Below are 25,366 nucleotides of genomic sequence, written 5' to 3'. Positions count from 1 at the left end.
TGTTCATCTTTTTGCTCTACTGTCTGATTCCTGAAGGTATTCAGTGAAGTATATTGTGCTAGAATGGTGTCACATTTAGGCAGGCTTGGCAAAGATTAGAAGGTGTCCTATCTTGAAGAAAACAGTGGCAGATCTCCTAAACATTAGTCATCTAATGAGTAACTTAGTCTTGTGGGACTTGTGGGCTGCTAGTTTAGGATTCATAATTACTATACTACCCTGCTGTTTGTCAAAATGCATCACACAACCAGTCTGCTAAATAAGTGCACCCAATTTCAATCTCAAATGTACTAATATAACTCAATATATTTACTGAATAAATGTATTGATTTTTTTAAAAATGGTACTGTACATGAACTATCTATTTGGGGATTTGGTACCTTTAGGGAAGTAGTTGAATATAGTACTTAAACATGTTTTGCAACCAAGCATTAAATATTGACCTAAGACAGAAGTGATCTGTTACTTTAATATTAATATTCCTTTGTCTCTCCACATCTAACATAATTCGTCCATTTGTTGTATTAGCAGCACCATTAATATACATGTAACTATTGAACTTGTAAGGCTTTGGGGACTGTTTGGATGTCATACCTTGATCTATTTCCAAGTATGTTCATGGTTTCAATATTAACTTTTTGGCAAGTCTGGGAGTGTGCAGAATGTGAAGTGTCCCACACCATCCTTACAATCTTCTGAGGCCTCTGCACTCTTCCAATTCTGGCCTTTTGCATCACCTTGATTCATTTATCCACTCTATCCATACATTTTACTACTGAACCCAAAGCTTCCTTTCCAAACTTATCTTCCTCTGTGTTCAAGAAGCTTAAAATGCACCTTCCTCTTGTCTTGATGTCTGCTTATGTGGCTCAGTAATAGATTTTTGTTCGAGTATGCTGCTGTGAAGCTGTTTGCAACATTTCACTATCTGAAGGGCACTGTCTTCATGTGACTTGTCACTGTGCATTCTGCGAGGAAGAATCAGGCATCGGATTTTTATTGTAACCTCACTGTAAGAATGAGTGGAGAAAAATGATGCTAGCCGCTTTGATTCCTTTTTTATTAAATTGTTTTATCAAAATGTGATGCCATATATGTAGTGATAGTCGGATCACTCTTGAAATGATTATACCCCTCATCGGTTAGGATTAATGTGTGTGCAGTGAAGATTGAACCACTGTGTTTTGGCAGTGCACTGTCAGCAATTGTTTTATTTATTTGCTGGTTTGAGTGTTATTGTTTGTCTGTGGTTGACTGTACAAACATCAACGCTCATTTTTCAAGAATTTCAGATGTATGCTTGAGGGGTTTGTATTTTGACGAGCAACAACTTGAAATGTTGTTTTGTTACTTTCTGTAGGAAGCAATATAATTTTCTACATCTATTTGCTTATATTTAAAGGATTTGAATCTGCATGTTCATACCAAATGTAATCTCTTAATTGATTCATCTATTTTGTGGTAAAACTGGGATCTCACATGAAATGATTTTTATTTAATTGTGGGATGTAAGTGCTGTCAGCTGGACCAGCATTTCTTGCCAACCCCCTAGTTGTGTCTCAGCAGGTAGTGGTGAATGGTTGTCTTAAATTGCTGCAGTCCATGTGCTATAGGCAGACCCACAATACGGCCAGGGAGGAAATGCCAGGATTTTGGCACTTTGGCAGTGAAGGAGTGGTAATATATCTCTGTCAGGTTGGTGGGCGGCTTGGAAGGGAACTTTCAGACAAGTGGGAAGCCCTCCACCACCTGCTCTTTTGATTTGATTGGTTTGGGCCGCTAACTTGGTCCGGTACTGCCCCTTGGCTTCTCTGGCTTTGCAGAGGTCATATCTTGATCTCCTGTATAGGCCTGGGTCATCCAACTTGAATGCTGCATGCCTTGCCTTCAATAGGGAGTGGACTTTCGGCTTCATCCAAGGTTTCCAGTTGGGCGGCACTCGGATTGACTTTTTGTCCTTCTTGGTGTAAGTCGTCATGAGTTTGGTGATTTCTGCTGTGCATCATGTAGAAGCTTCACATTGCTACAGAGGGTTGGTGGTGCATAGAGTGGATTTTTATGATCTAGTCAAACAGGTTGCTTTGTCCTGAATCGTGTCAAGCTTCTTGTGGTGTTGGAGCTGCACCCATCCAAACAAGTGGAGAGCATTCCATCATACACCTGGTTTGTGCCTTGTAGATGGTGGACAGGCTCTGGGGAATCAGGAGATGAGTTACTCACCATGGTATTCTTTACCCCTGACCTGCTTTTGTAGCCACTATATTTACACGACAAGTCCGGCTCAGTTTCTAGTCAGTGACAACCCCAGGATGTTGATTGTGGGGGATTCAGTAATAGGAATGGTGTTAGATTGTGTCTTAGAGGAGATGGGCACTGCTTGGCATTCATGTGGCATAAATGTTATTTGTCACTTTTCAGCCCAAGCTTGACCATGCCCAGGTCTTGTTGCAGTAGAACATGACTCTTCAGAGATATTGAGGAAGTCTCTGGTGCTGAGCATATGTAATCATCGGTGAACTTCTGACCTTTTTGCTGGAGGGATTGGCATTGATGAAACAGTTGGAACTAGAACATCACCCTGAGGAATTCCTGAGGTGACTGATTTCTAACAGTCACCACCATGTAGGAATGACTCCAGCCGGTGGAGAGTATTCCCCCCACAAACGAATTCTCACTGATCCCAGTTTTACTCGGGCTCCTTGATGCCACACTTGTTCAAAGGCTGTCACTCTCACCTCACTCCGGAATTCAGCCCTAGTTGTTGTCTTTGTTTGAACCAAGGCTGGAATGAGGTCAGGAGCTGAGTGGCCCTGATTTGATGCCCAGTTTGAGCTCCATGAGCAGGTTGCAAGAGCCATATCAGACTTGAAACATTAACAGTGTTTCTCTCTCCACAGATGCTGCCACGTTATTGAGCTTCTCGAGCATTCTGTGTTTGTTTTGATGCAGAGCTTGTTCATTCTGCTTCCATTCTTCCTGCTTCGGATTTTCATTCACTTTAAGCTAAGTGGAAGTATCTCCCACAGAGTCAATATCTGAGATGGTATTCTCAAGTTTCAGTTTATCTTGAGCCAGCTGTTCACTTACTGAGCAGGTGCTGCTTGATAGCACCATTGATGACACCTTCATTCACTTTTACTGTTGATCGAAAGTAGAATGATGGGATGGTAGTTGGCCAGATTGGATATGTGTAAAACGCTCCCTCCTTTCCGTAAGGAAATTAAACTACTTAGGACAGCTAAAGAGCCTGAGAGTCATTATAACCATAAGTATTTTGCTGAAATGCCTGGATCTTATGGTGATTGGCAGTGTCATTGATTTGTTCAGTCATCAGTGATATTGCCTGTCATCATGTTTGTTGTCAAATTTTACTTTCTTAGAATGCAATTCCTGTTCCAGAATTTGCTAAAGCTGCCTATAATGCCTCAGGATTTGTTCCACGTTAGCTATTGACTGATCCTTAAGCTGTTTTGAGTGTATCAAATTTCCTTCACAGCTGTTGTTTTGTTCCTCAAGACCTTCTAACTCATTTTGAAGCTCCTACTTTTACGTTATAGATTCTTACAATTGTATCAATTGTTTTATCTTTGTTTGTCCAGTATATCTGCTCTAACCATATAACCTGTTTAATCCTTTGTGTTACTGTTTTTGGTTTCGTTGAGGTCTGGATCTTTTCCACTTTTTTTTGCTTCTTTGGCTGGTTTATTTTTCATGTCTTCCTTGGGTTCTTTCACTCAAGCATCATTGCTGATACTTCCTTCTGAAAGGACTGTCAAGTGATTTGAAGGTCATTGTATGTTCAATGAATCTTTACCTGCCTCGTTTTCCCTAACATTTCTTGGAGCACCAGCAGATATTCTAGAGCTGTTAGTGAGTCTGATCTATGTTCCATGTGACTTGGTGTAAGATCTTCCTAATAAACCAGCAATCTCTTTGTTGGATTGAATAGAGTTCTGAATAAGTCATATCAGACTTGAAATGTTAATTGTTTCTGCACAGATGTTGCCATGGTATTGAGTTTCTTGAGCATTCTTGTTTGTTTTGATGCAGAGACTGATCATTCTGCTTCCATTCCTTGTCCTCCTGAGTTTCATTCTGTATGGAGGTATCTCATACAAAGTCATTATCTGAGATTTATTCTCAAATTTACATTTACCTTGGCTAACAAAGTGTGGAGCTGGATGAACACAAGCCAAGCAGCATCTCAGGAGCACAAAAGCTGACGTTTCGGGCCTAGACCCTTCATCAGAGAGCTGTACCTTGGCTAGCTGTTCCGTCCTTTTCTCCAGAACGCTCATTTTTTCACTACACAACAAATACCTGAGATTTAACTCCACCAATTCAGAAGAATGAGAAGTGGTCTGCCCTCTTTTTCCTTTTTTCTTTTGTTGAGGTTTGGAATAGTTTCTGACACTTCTCTGAATTTGTGATCTGTCTCTCTGATTCCATGATTTGGGACTAGCGCATTGTTAGATTCTGCTTTGTCGATCACCACTGTACTCTTTTGGTCAGATTTTTTTTTGTTGATACTTGAAGATACTTACACAAGTCTTATTTGTAGCTGTATTGCCATTTGCTGTACTGCAATGGCTCTGCTAATGAACTTTTCTTTTATATACCTTGCAAAGTTGATTTGAGAGCTGGATATTTCCTTGTTGAATGCAGAAGCTACTCCTTCCACAGTCTAAATGTGTTAGGGTGTTCTAATGATTGTATCAGCCAATGAATTTGTAGGTGGGCATTGTAAACTTTGTTGACCTGCAAGAATATTCTGTAATAGATCTCTGTTAGATCTTTAACACTACAGGCCTTGAATTTGTCAAGTAAATCTTCCTGGAAAGCTTCCATGAGGGTGGATACAGTTACTAACTCAATTCTGTTTGCTAGTCCCTCACCTGACAAATTACAGTGAACCATTTTCTCCACACCCTGCCCAGTGGTCTAGATCTTTAAGAGACAGGAATGCTCGTGAATGATACAGAAGGTTAATCTGACTCTGAATTATTAGTCTTTAATGTGGTGCATGTCTTTTAGTGCTTTGGCTGTTTAATCCTTTTGTGTTAAAAGTACAAAAACCTTTGTTCAAAATTGTTAACAGACCTTAAGAGCTTGCTTTTTTTTCCATTGGACACATCCAATTGTAGAAACCAGAGCTTGGAGTGATGTTTTAATATTTTAAGTTGAGTTAAGAGGTCTCTGTCGCAACTTAGACTAGGGACTTCCGAGGACATCTGACAATATGCCTTCATCCATTCCTTCGCTTGCTATCAATCTGGGACACCCCGATCACTTGTCAATTTAACTCATTTGAGAAAGGCTACTCGATAGGGATTTGCCAGCGAGCTGTCAGAACGCTATGCTTTAATCCAGAAGGAACTGAACATAAAAATAAGGATGTTATACTTGAGTCCTATAGGGCATTTGTGAAGTAATTCAAAAACCATGCAATTTTGTGCTCCCAATTTAAGAAAAGGTACATGCATTGGAAGTGATTTAGGGAACTAAATTGATACCGGAATGAGAGGATTGCCTCAATTTTTTTTTTGACAGTCTGGACTGGCTTACACTGGAATGTGGAAGAGTAAGGGGTGCCTTTGATTGAAGTTCATACAGTCTTGAGTGGTCTTGATGAGATTGATGTGCAAAGAGTGTGCACACTCCTGCGTGAGTCTGGAATGAGGAGACACTGTTTTAAAAATTTGAGAATTGCTTGTCTTTTGATGGCCAGGCAACTTTATAAATCTGTCTGATGTGGCAGTGGAATCATGATCATTTTGTGTTTTCAAGGCGTGTAGGTATGTATGTTCTCGCTGGGTAAGGGAATTGAATATTTGATTGCGGATACATGGGAATGGAAATTGCAGATAAATGGACAATTCAAAACACGAACCAATCAGACATAATCTTACTGAATGGTGGAGCAAGCTCAAGGGGCCAAATGGCCTAATTCTCCCCTAATCCAGTTGTTCATATATTTCTTTTCTCTATGCATTTGTGGGATGTGGGCGTCACTGGCTGGCCAGCATTTCTTGGTCCTCTCTAGTTGCCCTTGAGAAGATGGTGGTGAGCTGCCTTCTTGAACTGCTGCAGTCTTCAGCCTTGGATTGACCCACAATGCTAGGTAACTTTTGGTCATATGGTCAATGTCATTGATAATGATCTAATAATCAGTCACTCATCAGGGATTGATTAACCTTGTAGGTTTTTCTGCTTACAAACAGTGAAGCAGATTACAAGTAATGAAGCAGACATTTCAGCAAACCAGCTGACTTCCATGTGTAGCTTGCAGTCCCACAATAAATTAACTGGCAGGCAGAATCATACAGTGCAGAAGAGGTTCTTTGGCTCATCGAGTCTGCACTGACACGTGAGAAACGCCTGCCCTTCAACCTAAATCACATGTCCCAGCACTTGGCCCATAGCCTTGAATGTAGTGACATGCCAAGTGCTCATCCACGGCACTTTTTTTAAAGGATAGGAGGCAACTCGCCTCAACCACCCTCCCCAGGCAGTGCATTCCAGACCATCACCACCCTCTGGGTAAAAAGGTTTTTCCTCACATTTTCCACCCGCTCCCCCAACCTCCTGCCAGTCGTCTTGATCCCGTGTCCCCTTTGACTGAGTAGAACAGCTGCTCCCTATCCACTCTCTGCGCCCTTCATAGACTTGTACATGTCAATTAGATTGCCCCTCAGTCTGTTCCAACAGAAACAACGTAAGCCTGTCCAACCATTCCTCCTAACTTAGATTTTCCATCCCAGGTAGCATCCTGAGGTGAATCTCCTCTGCTCCTGCTCCATGGTTTCACCTGTCCTTACCTTCATTACTTCCTCCAACTGTACAACCATCGGAGATCTCTGCACTCCTTCAATTCTTGACACTTGAGAATGCCTGAATTTATTCAGTCAGCCATTGGTGACCATGCCTTCAGCTGCCATAGCCAATGGAATTCCCTCAATAAACCTGCCCACCTTCTCACTCCTTGCAAATGCTCCTTAAAATCTATTTCTTTGAATAAGCTTTTGGGCACCTTGATCTTGATATCTCTAGCTTTGTTTGATAACTCCTGTGAAGTGCAGTGTGACATTTTGCGACTGCAAGTGTGTTCGATAATTCTGATTATATACAACATTAAAACTTCAACTGTGCTTTACCTTCATTTATTCACAGATTAATCTTTTGGAGCTAATTTAAATAAAAGCTGTTGTTCATCAATATGGCTTCAGATGCCAGTCACATGCTTGAAGCTGCCTTGGAGCAAATGGATGATATTATAGCAGGTAAGCTCCTAATTCGTGAAAAATGATAATGTTTGTATTCCTGTAGCATCTTTCACAACTTCAACACAGAGTATCTTTCACCCAGTTAAATACTTTGCAATAATGTTGTAATGTAAGAAGTATGGCCATCAATTTGTCTGTAATGAGCTCCCACAAAAACACAAGTTAATGACTGTTAATATTTAAATAAAACAGTATCTGGTAGTAGGAGATAACGCTAATTGGGTGAATTGTATTCATAGAGTCATAGAGATCTACAGCACAGAAACAGACCCTTTGGTCCAATTCATCCAAGCTGACTTGATACCCTAAAAATCTAGTCCCATTAGCCAGCATTTTGGTCTATATTGTCTAAACTGTTCCTATTCAGAGAGCCATCCACATGCCTTTAAATGTCATAATTATATTGGCCTCAACCACTTCCTGTGGCAGGTCATTCCATGCACATACCACACCCTTCTTAAAAACGTTGACCCTTGGGATCATTTTAAAGCTTTCCCCTCTCCCCTTAACCTTTTGTCTTCTAGTTTTGGACTCCCCATGCTGGGGTAAAGACCTTGTCTATTTACCCTATCCATGTCCCTCATTTTATAAACCTCTATAAGGTTAGCCTTCAGCTTTCGATACTCCAGGGAAAATAGCCCCTGTCTATCCAGCCTCTCCCTATAAGTGGAAACCTACAACCCTGGCAACATCCTTGTAGATCTTTGCTGAACCCTTTCAAATTTCACAACATCCTTCCTATTAGCAGAGAGACTAGAATTGCACGTAGTATTCTAATAATGGCTTAACCAATGCCCTGAACAGCCAAAACATGATTTCCCAGTTCCTGTACTCAATGCAATGACCAATAAATGCAAGGATACCAAACACCACCTTCACTATCCTGTCCACCTGCAATTCCACTTTCAAGGAAGTATGAACCTGCACTCATTTGTGCCTTAAAGAGGAGAGAAAAGTAGACCGATTTATTAATGAGATGTTCACAAACCAAGGCCATTTTATCTTCTGGTCAACTGAAACAATCCTATCATAAAATTCCAAGAGAAATGATTTGGATATGAATATAGGAGCTATGGTTAGCAGGTTTGCAGATAACACTAATATTGGTAAGGGCCTGGGGAGTCTTGCTCTGGTTTAGCTTTCTAAAAAGCAGCACCTCACATTTATCTAAATTAAACTCCATCTGCCACTCCTCGGCCCATTCACCCATCTGATCAAGATCTCGTTCTACTCTGTGGTAGCCTCCTTTGCTGTCCACTATGCCTCCAATGTTAGTGTTATCTGCAAACTTGCTAACCATACCTCTGGTATTCATATTCAAATCATTCCTCTAGGAATTTTATGATAGGATTGTTTCAGTTGACCAGAAGATACAATGGCCTTGGTTTGTGAACGTCTCATTAATAAATCTGTCTACTTTTCTCTCTTTAAGACACAAATGTTGGCCACCTGCGCTAATAAGTCCTTACGTGGCTCAGTCAGTATTTGGGGTAGGGTTGGCGCAAAGGAGAACATACCCTTGAAGTAGCACAGAATGTTTGGGCACATTAAAGGTGCTATATAAATGCAAGTTGTTGTTTGAAATGTTCTGACATGCGGGCAGGGGACAGGCTGTTTGGCCTAAGAGATAAAGGGACAATGGAGAGGCAGGAAGGTTTAGGGAGCAAATTCTGGATGGTTGAAGGCGCAACTGCTAATAATCGAACAAACAGAAGTGGAGGGTCTGCAAATGATTTAAAATTAGTGGAGTGCAGATCTCCTGGAGGCTTGGGAAACTAATCTCCAGAGTAGGTCATGTTTGCACTGGCATATGTTTGTTTCCAAAGCCTTGAATATGGTATGTATAGAAGGTCAGCTCGTGGGCCTAGTGTGACCCAGAAACCATGGCAATTCTTGTCTATTTGTGCAGAATGACTGAAAATGTTGATGGCGTGGCCATTCTATGCAGTGCTGCGACTCCCTTTAATATATATATTAAGAAACTGGGCTTCTTGGAGTGATGTAATTTTAGTGTTTGCCTCATGAATGTAGTAGTTCTTTGAATATTTTCTACATATCTTTTATGTTGAGCAGTGGATCTGTATTTTAGAAGCAGATGGGGTGGTGGGGCGCTGGGTGTGGACATGGTAATGGGAGTCCCTGAGACCATATCAATGTATTTGCTGGGTTGTTCTCCAGACAAGATGTTGGAAAATATTGTCTTTAACTGTGGCATCTCACAGATTTATATTGAATATTTCATTTGGTCTTGGCAGAACATACTATAATTCAAAGGAATTGCACCACTTTTGGGGGGGAGAAAACTGCTTAAAAAGGACAAGTTCCTTTTGGTAACCTACCCCTTCCCCCATTTAAGCATATATTGTAGTAGACTGGGCAAAACTGGCCTCACTATCACGAGCATCAGTCATCAGTGAATGCAGGACTAATGTTGAACTGGGTCGGAGCTGAGTTTCTATGCATGGAGGAGTTCGGGTCTGGACGCACTACCTTAGTGGACAGTTGGAGCAGATTCAGTCATCTCATTAAAAAGAGAATTGAGTAACATCTTATAGAGAAAAGATTTGGGATTTCATTTTATAGAATCCCTACAGTGTGGAACCAGTCTCTTCGGTTCAGCAAGTTCACACTGACCCTTAGAGTATCCCACCCAGACCCATCCTCCTATAACCCACTGAAGGGAACCCATGCAGACACAGGCAGAATGTATAAACTCAACAAGGTTAGAATCAAACCCAGGTTCCTGGCACTGTGGGGCAGCAATGCTAACCACTGAGCCACCGTGCCATCCCATAGGATGGGACATAGCCACCCAGTTAGTCCCACTATGTCTTGTCTGCGATAAAGGCCAGTTAGTCTTCTGAATTATAATATGCATTTTCTGATTTTAGGGGCCGCTGTGTCGATGTTTAGGAAGGCAATAATCTGTTCTGTTGTAAAATATTTGGTTTTGCTTCTGTTGCTGTCTCTCTATGATCCCCAAACTGGTTGTATTTTTCCTTTCACAAAATACACCTTGATTTTGTCTTCTAGGATGTATGCCGTGCAAATTGTTGGATTGCTTATTAGGAGTTGTTTGAAGCCCTGCTTGCATAACTTTACAGATTAAGTACTGAAATAGTTGAATTTTTATTGTAGTAAAGTGGCCAGAGCCTCCAGACATATAATGCACAGAAGGCCTTAAAAACCAGTAATAACACTTCCATATACACTCCACAGTAAATTTTCTCTTCCCTCCTAATCTGTTGATTTTGGAGAAGTTAAATAACAGTATATCTAAGATACAATCAAATTCCATGTAGCTCGTGTGACAGCGAGTTCCACATTTTTACCAGAAGTTTTCCCTGAGTTCCCTAATGAATGTGTTGGCAAATGAATTACACTTATTGCCCTAGTTCTGGTTCTCACCTTCAAGTGGAAGTATTTTCTGTCTGTGTAAAACTGAGGTCATCTGGGGCCTTGCCCATGTGTTTATCTTGTGTCAAGTCCTATTCCCTATCACCCCTTGAGTTGGCTGACCTATGTTTTAGTCCCAGTTGAACAGTGTCCTGACTTTAACATTATCATCCTCATTTTCAAACTCCTCCATAGCCTCACCCCATTGAACCTCTGTAACCTTCTCCAGTTCCATAATCCTCTGAGATTTCAGTACTCCTCTCGTTTTGATTTTGGTCCCAGTGCACCTCACAGTTATAAATATCCTCCATTGGAGGCCATGCTCTTGTTTACCTAAACTCTTCGAATGCCTTTGCAGAACCATGCCACCTGTATTTCATTCTGATCCTTTAAGCTTCTCCTTAAAACCTGTCTTTTTGATCAAGCTTTTTGTTGTCTGTTCTAATATCTCCTCTCTATGGATTAGTGTCATTTTTACTTCTAATATTACACATGTAGGGTAAAAGGGCTTTTAAAAAGTTGTCAACTCCTATCAAATCTCCACCACAGTTTAAGACATTTTGTTATGTCACTGCTAAATCTGCTTTCTTTTAGATGAAAGGCTTTCCATATGTTCAGTCTTTTCTGATGGTACAAACTCACAGCTGTAGTATTTGTTGTAAAGTTTAAGGTAGGTTCTATTCACATTTTGAGGTCTAACAAGTAAAGATTACAGAATCTTAACTATATGTTTTGGAGAATCTAGTTGAGTGCCTATTTCTAAACTCTGTACACCTCTGTGTTACGTCGATCTCTCTTGAAGTTCACGTAAGGGCTCCCTTCTAAATGATCTCTGATGTCATTATGGATGACATTACGCTCTCACTTCCAGACATGAAAGTACAGTATCATTCTACCTGATCACAGATGGTGGGATAACAAAGAAAGAGTTGTCTACTGCATTAGCTAATACTAATCCAAGGCAAACTTATGAACTGGAGGGTACTTCTGGCTCAAAGAGTTCCTGTTTTTGCTTCTGGCTTACAAACTGCAAATTGAAACAACATTCTTTATTATTGTACAAGGTTATTTGTTCCAGATTTTGTGACTGATAACCAATGTTGTTTCATTTCTGTATATTCTTGTTCTTTTCTTTCAAAACCAATTGGGGTCAGTTTAGGTCAGAACAGACTGTCTGTGTGTTGTGTGTTTTACTGAGTGAAGTACCAAGGTTACAAAAGAAGCCTTTCAATAGGAAGCTGTGCTCCAGATTGCTGTCCTAGCAGTTACTTCTGGAAGCTGGAGTGTTGGGATCTTGCCACATTGGGGCTCTTTCTCCCCAGATGGAGTGCTCGATATGATGGATTCACAATGTGAAAGACCTGTGACAGGCACAGTCATTCTGAAGTGAATTTGCAGATGGAAGATTACGTTTTGTATTTTGGTGGGAAAAATAATGAGGCTACCTACTTCAAGATAAAGGTCCAAGTAAGAGTAAAGGGCAGAGATTGTAGTGATGTCTACTCCGATCACTACAAGTCATGACAAAGGTGAAACAGATAAGATGCAAAAATGTTTACAAGATTTGAAGAAAGGTTAGGACAGGGAACCTTGGAACTTGGGGAATGCAGTGTTCCCTACACTTGCTGCCCTTTTTCTTCTGGGTGGTAGCGTGTGGCATTTGGAGGGCACTCTCTAAAGAGTGTTGCTGATTTTGTTTGTAGATGGAAAACCCTGCAGCCACAATGAAAACCCATCCACCACTAGTTCAGTCAGGAAAATTTTTTTTTAATCATTGCTTCAGTTCCATCCTGAATTTACCCAACATGTGTTGGTGGCCGTGTGTTAGCACTGCTGCCTCACAGCGCCAGTGACTGGGGTTCAATTCCAGCCTTGGCTGAACATCTGCGTGCGGTTTGTACGTTCTCCTTTGTGTCTGCATGGGTTTCTGCTGCATGCTCTGGTTTCCTCTCAGTCCAGAGGCGTGCATGTTAAGTGGATTGACCATGCCAAAGTCATCTGTAGTGCCTAGGGATGTGCAGGCAAGGTGGATTAGCCATGGGAAATGCAGGGTTCCAGGGATAGGGTGGGTGGAGGGGTTGGGGGGGGGGTTTGGGTCTGGGTGGGATGCTTTTCGGAGAGGGTCGATGCAGACTCAACTGGCTGAGTGGCCTCTTTTTACACTCTAGGGATTCTGTGACTCTACTTGCAATATTAAACATGACAACATCAAACGAACAGTGGACAGAATAAGTAATAAGATCAGTGACAAAGCATTGAGAGCTGCAAAACAAGTGCCCCTGGGCCTTTCCCTTTAGAATGGGATTTAAGGTTTGGGGCAGTGCTCCTGGAGAGTCCATTTCTCATGTGACTCAATTAAACAAGAGTTTTGCAACCTTTCATTTCCACACCAAGCTTGTAAACCTTGTAATCTTAGACACAAGGCATTGTTAAGATTCCTTTCACGTAGGTCAGTTAGGATCTGGCGATTGGTGCTGAAGCATTCTACATTCCAACAATTCCTTTCAACATGTGCAAAACTGCGTTCTAATGATGATGGATGGTAGGCTGGGAAAGGGGAGGCTGGCTAAGAATTGACACTCAACTCCGTTAAAATAGAAGGGAGGGTGACACCGATGAAAGTAACCTAATGACCTGAGGCTGTGTTTCTGGGAGGACTGACTGGACTATTAAACGAAGGCTAGGTCCTGTATTGCAAAGCACCCTGTTTTCTGAAAAACTCAATACACCGCAGCAGCGTAAGCAGGACTACCCCTGTGCTGTGAGCTCTCGACATTGTCACAAGGCTTTCCTCCCCCCTCTGCCCAACACTGAAAGTTCTGGTGTGCTAACTAGCAACAACAATCTCCTAGTGATAACCAAGCTCTTACAGAAAACCTGTAAGAGATTTGAGACCCAAAATTAAATGAAAATGCATGATGAGGTAAAGAGAGAAATATTTTTGAGTGGGGGAAATCAAAAGGTTGGCCAAAGAAATAAGAACCTAAGATAAAGTAGCAGGCTTGGGCCATTCGACCCATCAAGTCTGCTCCACCATTGACTTGTGGCAATTGTTTCTTGATGCTATTCTCATGCCTTCTCCCTGTAACCCTTGATCCCCTTACTAATCACCAAACCTATCTATCTCTGTCTTAAGTGCACTCAATGACTCTGCCACAGAGGGCTGTGGAGGCCGTGAGTTTCACAAATTCTCCATCCTCAGCTGAAAGAAATTCCTGCTCATTTTGCTTCTTAGAGGGCAGCCTCTTCATTCTGAGGCTGCGCCCTCAATCCCTAGGCTCTCCTGTGAGTGAAAACCTCTTCTCCACATCTGCTGTATCCAGGTCTCTCAGTTTTTTGTAAGTTTAAGTGCAGTTCTGCACCCCCATCCTTCTAGATCCCATTGGAGTGCAGATCCAGAATCCTCGACTGCTCCTCATACAACAAACTCTTTGTCACTGGGATCATTCTTGGAAACCTCTTCTGGACCCCACCATGCCCCGCTCATCCTTCCTTACATATGGGGCACAAAAATGGGCTTAATGGAAAGGTCCTATGAGGAGGAGAGGGGTTAGAGAGATAGAGAGAGATTCTGGCATCTGGTGCTTACATTAACTGCGGGGCCAATACTGGTGTTGCAAAGACAGAGATAAAAGGCTGGAGAAATGGAGATTTTAAGGCTGTCCTGCTCAGTGTTGAGAGTTCTACAAATTTAAAACTTTTAATAAAGTGACAAGAGAGTTTGGGGGAGATCTCTTCATAGAGTTGCAGGAGCCACAACAACCTGTACTCATGGAGCCTTTTTCTACTTTTGTTTGGGAGGTGGGTGTGGCTGTTCAAGTCAGTATTTGATGTCCATTCCCAACTGCCATGTGGTTTACAAAGCCATGGCCGAAGGCGGTTAATCATGCTTTCGAGGATCTGGAGTGATGTGTAAGAGGTGAGGAGAGCAGACTTTTTCCCTTCAAGGGGCATTGAATGCACTTCAGCAACAAACAGCAGAGGTTTTTAATTTGCAAATTTTATCAAAAACTGATTTTGCTGTCTACCTTGGTAGGTTTTGAGCCATGTGCTCCAGAGGAGGTTGGAGTTGCCATGATAGCTACATACCACCTCCCTTACAGTTTCACAATAAATATTCATACTGCGCATGGACCACATAGTGTCCTCTGGTAAGGTGAGGGGGTGTGTTGGATATACTTCCTGATGAACGCTTACGGTGCTAGACATAGTGACCCTAGAAAACCATTGATCCCTTACAGTAAAATACCATCCCTTCTACCTACCGTGAGAGTGCACCTCCGCCATCCTGAGAGCGGGCTATGTACCATCCCGCATGGGTGTGAAAAATGCACTAGATGTGACTTACACCGCCACAATTCATTGTGGCTGGAATCTTCAACCAAACCAACATCAAGAGGTGCTGCCAAATTACCACTGACACATTTCCACCAGGGGCCCAAACATTCTGGGACACTGCTACACCACCATCAAAAACGCCCACCGCTCCATCCCCGGCCCACACTTTGGAAAATCAGATGATGGTGCTGTGTTCCTCCTCCCAACCTTCGAGCAGAAGCTGAAGTTGGAGGGTTCTTGACAAAAGGACGTACAATGCTGCTCTGAGGCTGTGGAAGACTGTCTCCAGGACTGCTTGGACTCGGTGGACTGGACTACCAAAAGCTAGACAAGGGCACTACCACCATCACCAGACTTCATTAGCAAATGTGTGGAGCCAATGTGTATCTTTGCCACACCAGCATTGGCCCCGCATACCAAAGGAGTCAATCCAAGCATTCCCCAACCATAAATCTTGGATGAGCCAGGAAATCCACTCCCCACTGAAGACCAGACGTGCAGCATTCAAGTTGGATGATCCAGGCCAATACAGAAAATCCAAAGATGACATCTGCAAAGCCACCAGGGATGCCAAGAAACCCGGCTGGACCAAATTACAGGCCCAAACCTACCAAATGGACTCCCACTGCCTATGGCAAGGCCTAACCAACATTACGGGATGCAAAATGAAACAGCAGACAGAGACACATCTGTCCCTGACTCGCTCGATGCTTTCTATTTGAGCAGAATACCAGCGGTGCGGTGACACCTGCCCCAACATACCAAACACACCTGTTTCCTTAGTCACTGCTACAGATATTGGATCAATCTTCCTGGGCGTTGATCCAAGGAAAGCGATGGATCCAGACAGTGTCCCCGGCTTAGCACTCAGATCCAGTATGGACCAACTGGCGGAGGTATTCACAGACACCTTCAACCTCTCCCTCCTACAAACCAAAATCCCCACCAGCTTGAAGAAGACCACCATCATCCCTGTACCTAAGAAAACACATGCAGTGTGCCTTAATGACCACTGTTCAGTGGCTCTGACCTCAACAATCATGAGGTGCTTCGAGAAGCGGTTCATGGCCCACATCAACTCCCAGTCTCCCAGTTCGCCTCAATCATCTACAGTTTGCCTACTAATGTAACAGGTCCACAGCAGATGCCATATCCCTAGCCCTGCACTCATCCCTGGAACACGTGGACAACAAGAACACCTCCTGTTCCTTTACAACAACTCTGTTATCACGTCCAGACTGATCTCAAGAACTCCATGACCTTGGTCTCCGGTCCATCCTCTGCAACTGGATGTTCAGCTTTCCGACCCATAGGCCACAATCAGTGAGGATAGGTAACTGTATCTCCTCCACAATAACACTCAACACGGGAGCCCCTCAAGGATGTGTCGTCAGCCCCCTGCTGTACTCCCTGTACACCCACAACTGTGTTGCCAAATTCTGAATGAATGTTATCTACAAGTTTGCAGATGACACCACTAGTGGGATCGCTGTCGAACAACAATGAGTCAAAATCATCAGGGAGATAGACGGCTTGGTGACATGGTGCAATGAGAACAACCCCGCTCTCAACGTCAGCAAAACTAAAGAACTGATCATTGACTTCAGAAAGAAAGGAGAACGTGGCTCCATCTACATCAACAGAGCGGAGGTTGAGGGTGGAGAGCATCAAGTTCCTCAGTGACAATAACCAACGACCCGTCCTGGACTTGCCACGTGGATGCAATGGTTGAGAAGGCGCAGCAACGCCTGTTCTTCCTCTGGTGCCTCAGGAAATTTGGCATGTCCATAAGGATCTTCACCAACTCCTACAGCTGCACCATTGAATGTATACTGTCCGGTTGCCAAATGGCCTAGCATGGCAACTGCTCTACCCAGGATCATAAACAACAGAAGTTGACCTTCCATCCATGAGCTCTATTCACATGGCTCACTGCTGTGAAAAGGCTGCCAATGTCACCATAGACCCATTGCACTCCCAGTAAGCTCCTACAATCTCTTCAGTCAGGCAGAAGGTAGAGAAGCCTGAACACATTTACAAGCAGGTTCAGGGAGTGCTTCTTCCAGGCCATTATTGGACTGATAAATGAACTCTCTAGCTTCAAATAAGGCTGAACTTGCTAACAGCGATTTGTCCCCTGTCCCAAACCCTGTACAGTGTAGCCCATATACTTCTGTCTGTATTTTTGATCTGTACATCTTTGTTTGCGATGATCTGGCTATGCCACGTGTAAACAAATCTTTTCACTGTACTTCAATACACATGACCATAAATTAATCAATCCATCAATCCTGAAGTGATTCACAGAATGTTAACGAAGAAAATGTTTGAGCATGGCTTGCATTGCCACTGGGAGCAATCGTGACCGAAATGACTGGAAAGTTAGATTAGTGGAACATTTGATTAATATTTGACATGGAACTCTGGAGATCGGAAGCAGTGGGACTTGTTGTGAAGTATAAAATGAAAGAACTATGGATGCTGTAAATCAGGAACAAAAACAGAAGTTGCTGGAAAAGCTCGGCAGGCCTGGCAGCATCTGTGAAGAAAAAAATCCGAGTTAATTTTTCAGGCCCGGTGACCCTTCCTCAGAACTGAGGAAGGGCTACCAGATCTGAAACATTAACTGTCTGTTTTTTTTCTTCACAGATGCTGCCAGGCCTGCTATAGTAGTAGTAATAGTGGTGGTAGTGGTAGTAATACTGGTGGTAGTAGTACTGGTGGTGGTAATAGTAGTATGTGACGCTAGCACCAACATGATCAGCTGAATGGTCTCATTTATAGCACAGAGTGCCTAATTCTGAAAGAAGAGGTTTTGTTCAAAAGTCAATAATTTAAAATTGGATGATGTATCGTTATTAATATTGATGACAAGATGACACTGTTTACAAAGAAAATCATGTACTGAAACTTGGCTTTGTGAATAAAGTACAGAAATAAGTATTATTCTAAACATGTTTGAATCTTTCATTTAGCTTTATTTTGAGTATTGTATCCAGTTCTGGGCATTAAACTTTAGAAGGAGTGTTAAGGTTTTAGAAGGTATGCATTGGGTATTTACGAGAATAATTCCAAGGTTGAGGGACTTGAATTATGTGGAGAGACTAGTCAAACTGGGATTATTCTGCTTGGAACAGGGAAGGTTTAAGAGGAGACTTTAATTGAGGTGTAGAAAACCTTGAAGCGTTTTTACAAGAGTAAGAAAGAGAAATTGTTTCCAGTCGCACTCGAGACACCGATTTGAAGCAACTGGCAAAAGAAAAGAGGGGAAAAGAAGAAAAATGCTTTTGTATGAGGGTTGTGATCTAAATTGCAGTGGAAGCAGTTTCATTAGTAACTTTCAAACAAGGAATTAGGAACAAAATGCACTGAAAACAGTTTCAGGGCTAGAGGGATGGAGATGGCTCATGGACCTGAGTGGGAGATGGACAGTGATCCGAATGACCTTCTGGTGTGCTCTCAGTTTCTATACTTTGTTATGTTCAACTTCACAATGCTACATTTATGAGGGACATTAGAATGAAACAATGAATAACCGTGCTATTGCAAACTCAAAGTAGGTCAGTGCTGAACCAAATGGCGTTTAGGTTTAATTATTGCCTGTAAGCTCTCAATTAAGAAGATCAGGAGTTTTGGCATCAGAAGATAAATGAATTATTGATGGCATTCGTCTGCCATCTGACTGGTTCACAGTAGGTCTGCTGGGTGGCCTCTGTCTGTCTGTTATGAAATGGGTACGTGTTAACAATCACATGAGACCTATGTCTTAGTAATCTAATTCCAGACAGCGCTCAGGCAGGAAGCTCCCCATATCACACTTTGATGCACAAGTGTGACACCAAGTGGGCATACTCAATAGTTGCAACTTTGGTAATTTGGTAGTGAAAGCAAAGCTTGCATTTCTATTATACATTTGATGATCAACAGGGGTGATGACTTTCAGCTGTAAGGTTAGTTTCTAATAGCTGGCATTAGAGTAAGAGTTTTGGAGAGATGTATGTACCTTTTAATATAAGATTATGACAAGTTTAGGTAAAATGGGCAAATATAAGTTGCTCCCATTAATTGATGGTGTAAGAGCTAGAGGGGGACCCAAATTTAAGATTTCATATTAGTGGTATTAAAGACTTAGATGAGGAAAGTGAATGTGCTGGAGCCAAATTTGAAGATGACATAGAGGCAGAACGGCAAGTAGGAGGATAATGGTTTGCAGAGGGAGATAGACAGGTTAAGCAAGTTGGCAGAAACTTGATAGATGAAATATACTGCAGGGAAATGAGGTTATATTATTTGGCAAAAAGAACTGGATTTTTATTTAATGGCGAAAGACTGTAGGAAGCTATGCAACGTAGGTTTGGCTCTCTTCGTCCATTAATCAGAAAAGCTAGCATTCAAGTTCAGCGGGTAATAGAGAGGGAATTTGGAATGTTGGCCGTTATGACAAAGGAAATGGAATATAAAAACATAGAATGTTTGCTAAAACGAGACAAGGCATCTGTCAGACCACTGCTGGAATATTGACAACAGTTTAGGGCACCTTTTGTCTAAGGAAAAATTAGAAGCATTGGAGGCAGCCCAAAGAAGGTTCACTAAGCTGATACCAGCGATGGAAGGATTGTTTATGAAGAGATATCTGGTGATTTGGGCCCATACTTGTTGGAATTTAGACTGACCTTATTGAAATGTTAAATTCTTACAAAAATTGACAGGGTAGATGTGGAGAGGCTATTGCCCCTTTATGGAAGAAGTTAAAACCAGAGGGCAGCATTTAAGAATATGAAGTTCCCTGTTTAAGACACAGCTGAGGAGGAATTTCATCTGAGGATGTTGATTCTGTGGAATTTTTTGAGGCTGGATCATTAGATATAACTAAAGCAGAGACAGAATTTTAATCAGAAACATAACTGAGGATATCGGGGAAAGGTAGAAAAGTACAGTTGAGGAATGTCAAATCAGCTGTGATCCCATTGAACAGTTGAGTTGTCTCAATGGGCTGAATGGCCTGCTTTTGCTCTTGCATCTTCTGGTCTTATGGAGGACTCCCCTCGCCGTTCCTCGAAATACTGTCCACAGGATCTCTTGTATCCACCTGAGGGCAGATGGGAAGTCCTCTTAGTGTCTCACCCAAGTGACAGTATCTGTGACAGGTGTGGCATTCTCTCAATAGCACCAGCCTACTCTGGAGCTGGCTGTGAAGCCATGACCTCCTGACCCAGTGGCAAGTGTGCTACTTGAGTTTGACCAGGATGAGTATCGCAGTTTCTCACTCTCCCACTCTCCTTCCTGCTCGCTCTCCCTCCCTCCACGCACGCAAATCTATGAAGGGGAATTATTTCATCCAAGTTGTTTGTGTATTCACAGATATGTTCTATTTTGTTCAAAAAAGAATCCCAACCTGACTCCAGGTTAAAATGGATTCTAAACAAGGTCTCACACCTAAAATACATTCTGACCTGAGATGGCACCTCTTGTGTACACTAATAAAACCTTTAATTATCCTGTGGCAATGACTTGAAAGACATTTTGGATTTGCATTTCAATCAATAGAAGCCTGCATCTTCTTTGCAACTGATTAAAGATTCAACAGGAGGCAGTCAGTGAGCCATTTTTAAGGTTGTTACTTATCTGCTTGTAAATTCTATGCCAGTATACCTCTTCAGCTCTATACCTGAGGAAGGAGCAGAGTATCAACAGCTAGTTTCTTCTTTTCTCTCTTCGTGGAATGTGGGCATCACTGGCTGGCCAGCATTTTTTGCCCATTCCTAGCTGCCCCTGAGAAGGTGGTGTTGAGCTGCCTTCTTGAACTGTTGCCATCAAACTGTTATGCATTGACCCACAGTGCCATTAGGGAGGGAATTCCAGGATTTTGACCTAGGAACAGTGAAGGAACAACGATATATTTCCAAGTCAGGATAGCCAGGCTTGGAGGGGATCTTGAAGGTGGTGTTGTTTCCATATGTCAGCTGCCCTTGTGCTTCTAGATGGCAGTGGTGTGGGTTTGGAAGGTGTAGCCTAAAGACCTTTGGTGAATTTCTGCAGTGCATCTTGTAAACAGTACACACTGCTGCTACTGAGCATCAGTGGTGGATGGAGTGGATCATATGGATGTGGCGCCAATCAAGCGGGCTGCTTTGTCCTGGATGGTGTCAAACCTCTCGTGTGTTGTTGGGGCTGCACTCACCCAGGCAAGTGGGGAATATTCCATCACACTCCTGACTTGTGCCTTGTAGATAGTGGACCAGCTTTGAGGAGTCAGGAGGTGAGTTACTCACCACAGTATTCAGAGTTTCTGGCCTGCTCTTCTAGCCACTGTTAATGTGGTGAGTCCAGTTGAGTAGTTGAGTTCCTGATCAATGGTAAACTCCAGGATGTTGATAGTTGCGGATTCAGTGATAGTAACACCATTGAGTGTCAAAGAGCGATGGTTAGATTGTCTCTTATTGGTGATGGTCACAGCCTGGCATTTTATATGGCATGAATGCCACTTGCTGTTTGCCAGCCCAAACCTGGATATTGTCCAGATCTTGCATTTGAACACAGACTGCTTCAGTATCTGAGGAGTTGCAAATGGTGCTGAACATTGTGCAGTCATCAGAAAACATTCCCACTTCTGACCTTTCGATGGAGGGAAAGTCATTGATGAAGTAGCTGAAGGTGGTTGGGCTAAGGGCACTATCCTGAGGAATTCCTGCAGAGGTGTCCTGGAGCTGAGATTGTCTTCCAACAACCCCAACCATCCTCCTATGAGTCAGATACGACTCCAACCACTGGAGAGTTTGCCCCCTGATGCACATCAATTCCAGTTTTGTTAGAACTCCTTGATACCACATTCAATTGACTGTGGCCTTGATATCAAGGACTGTCAATATCACCTCACCTCTGGAATTCAGCTCTTTTGCCCATGTTCGAACCAAGGCTGTAATGAGGTCAAGAGCTGAGTAGTCCTGACAGAATGCAAACTGGGCATCACCGAGCAGGTTATTGCTGAGCAGGAGCTGCTTGATAGTGCTGTTGATGACACCTTCCATCACTTTACTGATGATTGAGAGGAGACTAATGGGGCAGCAATTAGCCGGGTTGGATTTGTCCTGCTTTTTATGTACAGGACGTACTTGGACAATTTTTCCAAATTGCCTGGTAGATGCCAGTGTTGTACTGTACTGGAACAGCTTGGCTAGGAAAGCAGCAAGTTCTGGAACACAAGTCTTCAGTACTATTGCTGAAATGTTGTCACAGTTTGTAGCCTTTTGCAGTATCCAGTAACTCCAGTTGTGAATTGAATTGGCTGAAGACTGGCATCTGTAATGCTGGGGACCACTGGAGGTGGTGGAAATGGATGATCCGCTCGGCACTTCTGACTGAAGATTGCTGCAAATATTTCAGCCTTATGTTTTGCATTGCTGGTCTCGTCCATCGTTGAGGATGGGGATATTTGTGGAGCCGTCTCCTCCAGTGAGTTGTTTGTTGTCCATCATTATTCATGCCTGGATGTGGCAGGACTGCAGAGCTTAGATCTGATCCATTGCTTATGAGATCACTTAGCTCTGACTATCACTTGCTGCTTTTGCTGTTTTGCGTGCAGGTAGTCCTGTTTAACTTCACTGGGTTGCTATCTCATCTTCAGCTATGCCTGGTTCTGCTCCTGGCATGCCCTCCTGTACTCTCCATTGAACCAGGGTTGATCCCCTGGCTTGATGGTAATGGTTGAGTGAGGAATATGCCAGGCCACGAGGTTACAGATTGTGCTGGAGTACAATTCTGCTGCTGTTGATGGCCCACAGCGCCTCATGGATGCCCAGTCTTGAGTTGCGAGATCTGTGTGAAGTCTGTCCCATTTAGCACAGTGATAGTGCCACACAACACGATGGAGGTTATTCTCAATGTGAAGGTGGGACTTCGTCTCCACAAGGACTGTGCAATGGTCACTCTCTTACTGATTTATTGTCATGGACAGATGCAACTACAGCTGGCAGATTAGTGAAGATGTGGTCAAGTATGTTTTATCCCTCTTGGTTCCCTCACCACTTGCTGCAGACCCAGCAATTATGTACCTTTTTAGGACCGGACCAGCTCAATCAGCGGTACTGATGCCGAACCACTCTTTGGTGGTGGGCGTTGAAATCCCTCACCCAGCGTACATTTTGTGTTCTGCCATCCTCATTGCTTCCTTTAAGTGTTGTTCAACATGGAGGAGTACTGATTAATCAGCTGAGGGAGGCTGCTATATATAAAACAGCAGGAAGTTTCCTTGCCCATGTTTAACCTGAAGCCTGAGACTTCATGGGGTCCTGAGTCAATGTTGAGGACTCCTAGAGCAACACCCGAGTATGCCGCCTCCTCTGCTGGGTCTGTCCGATCAGTGAGACAGGACATATCGAAGGAAAGTGATGTTGGTGATCTGAGAATATGACTGTGTCTGGCTATTACTTACCTAGTCTGAGAGACAGCTCTCCCAGTTTTGGCACCAGACCCCAGATGTTAGTGGGGAGGACGTTGCAGGGTCAACAGGGCTGTTTCTGCCATTGTCTTTTCCGGTGCCTAGGTCAACGCCAGGTGATCCATCGTTTCGTTTCTTTGAGACTTTGTAGCTATTGGTCCAACTGGCTTGCTAGGTATTTAAAAGGGCAGCTGAGAGTCAACCACATTAGTGTGTATCTGGCGTCACAAGTAGGCCAGACCAAGTGAGGATGGCAGATGTGCCTTCCCTGAAGGGCATTAGTGAACCAGGCGGGTTTTTCCAACAATCGGCAATGACTTTGTGGTGATCAGTAGATTTTTAATTCTAGTTTTTTTTTAATTCAAATTCCACCATCTGTCGTGGTGGGATTTGAACCTCGGTCCCCAGAACATTTGCTGGATTTCTGGATTAATAGTCTAGCAATAATACCACTAGGCCATTGCCTACCCCTGTATAGACAACACTGTATTGTGTTTTCAGATAAACGTGTTGAACTATAACCTGGTGTCGTGTGATTTTTGACCTCGTCTACAAACCTGACTTCCGCCGTCAACCCATTGTCTCTGCATGTTCCTGCCCCACTGAACTCCTCTCTGCATATCCTGACTCTGTCTTTTCTCCCCTGGCCCAGGAACTACCCATGCCCTCCAGCGCCTCCAAGACTTTCAATTCCCTGGCCCTCAAAACCTCACTTTCACCATCGACATCCAATCCCTGTTCACTAAAAGCCCTCCGCTTCTTCCTCTCTTGCGGGTCCAACCAGTCCCCCTCTTCCAACACCCTCCTCCACTTGATCGAACTTGTCCTGACTCTTAACAACTTTTCCTTTAACTCCTCCCCTCCCAACAAACCAAATGGGTGGTTTTAGGCACCTGTACACGTTTGAGCTATGCCACCTTCTTCGTAGGGCACATGGAACAGTCCCTGTTCCCCTGTGACACCGGCACCATTCCTCACCACCTCACCACTGCAACATTGACCTGTATCGGCACTGCCTCGTGCTTCCATGGAGAGCTTGAACAGTTATCAACTTTACTGAAACCTTTCACCCCAACCTCAAATTCATCTGGACCGTCTCTGTTACCTCCCTCTCCTTTGTGGACCCCTCCATCTCCATCGCTGGTAACCATTTCAGCAGCAACATCTATTTCAAACCAACTGTGAAGCAGAATAAACACAGCAGGCCAAACAGCATCTCGGGAGCACAAAAGCTGACGTTTCGGGCCGAGAACCTAAGTCTCTGATGAAGGGTCGCGGCCTGAAACGTCAGCTTCTGTGCTCCTGAGATGCTGCTTGGCCTGCTGTGTTCATCCAGCTTCACACTTAGTTATCTTGGGAACTGCAAATGATTTTTGATCTGCTTTCTGATCTGTTTCAAACCCACTGACTCCCACAATACCTTGACTACACCTCGTCTCACCCAGCCTCCCACAGGAATACCGTTCCTTACTCCCAATTCCTTCGCGTCTGCCACAACTGCTCCCAAAATGGAGCATTCCACTCCCAGACATCCCAAATGTCCTGCTACTTAAAGGATTGCAACTCCCCCCACACCCCCCAACCCACACTGCAACCCTCCATTGATTGAAAATGCCCTCAACTGCATCTCTTGTATTTCCTACACCTCTGTCCGCAAACCCCCTCCACTGCCCCCAACAAAAATAAAGACAGAATCCCCCTCATTCTGCCGTACCACCTCAGCATCCAGCGCATCATCCTCTGTCACTTCTGCCACCTACAATTCAACCTCCCCACCAAAGAGATATTTCCCTCCCCACCCCTATCTGCATTGCATAGGGACTGCTCACTCTGCAACTCCCTCGTCCGTTCACCAGCAACCTCTCCAGCCCCGCCATCTTTTCCTGCAACTACAGGAGGTGCCACACTTTCC

General features: G+C 43.4%; 1 protein-coding gene across 9 annotated transcripts in view; it reads left to right on the top strand.

Moving 5' to 3' along the window:
- ppfibp2b (PPFIA binding protein 2b) overlaps positions 1 to 25,366 on the top strand; it is a 247,441-nt gene that overhangs the window by 70,976 nt on the left and 151,099 nt on the right. For all 9 annotated transcript variants that reach the window (XM_059652093.1, XM_059652097.1, XM_059652096.1 and 6 more), the window contains exon 2: positions 7,171 to 7,280. In XM_059652093.1, coding sequence (XP_059508076.1) covers positions 7,217 to 7,280 — 64 coding nt within the window. In that variant the 5' untranslated portion in view covers positions 7,171 to 7,216. The remainder of the gene's footprint in view (positions 1 to 7,170; positions 7,281 to 25,366) is intronic.

Source organism: Stegostoma tigrinum, chromosome 17 (assembly GCF_030684315.1).
Source record: "Stegostoma tigrinum isolate sSteTig4 chromosome 17, sSteTig4.hap1, whole genome shotgun sequence".
Classification (NCBI taxonomy): domain Eukaryota; kingdom Metazoa; phylum Chordata; class Chondrichthyes; order Orectolobiformes; family Stegostomatidae; genus Stegostoma; species Stegostoma tigrinum.
The sequence above is the reverse complement of the archived record's forward strand: the minus strand, read 5'-3'. Positions and strand labels throughout refer to the sequence as shown.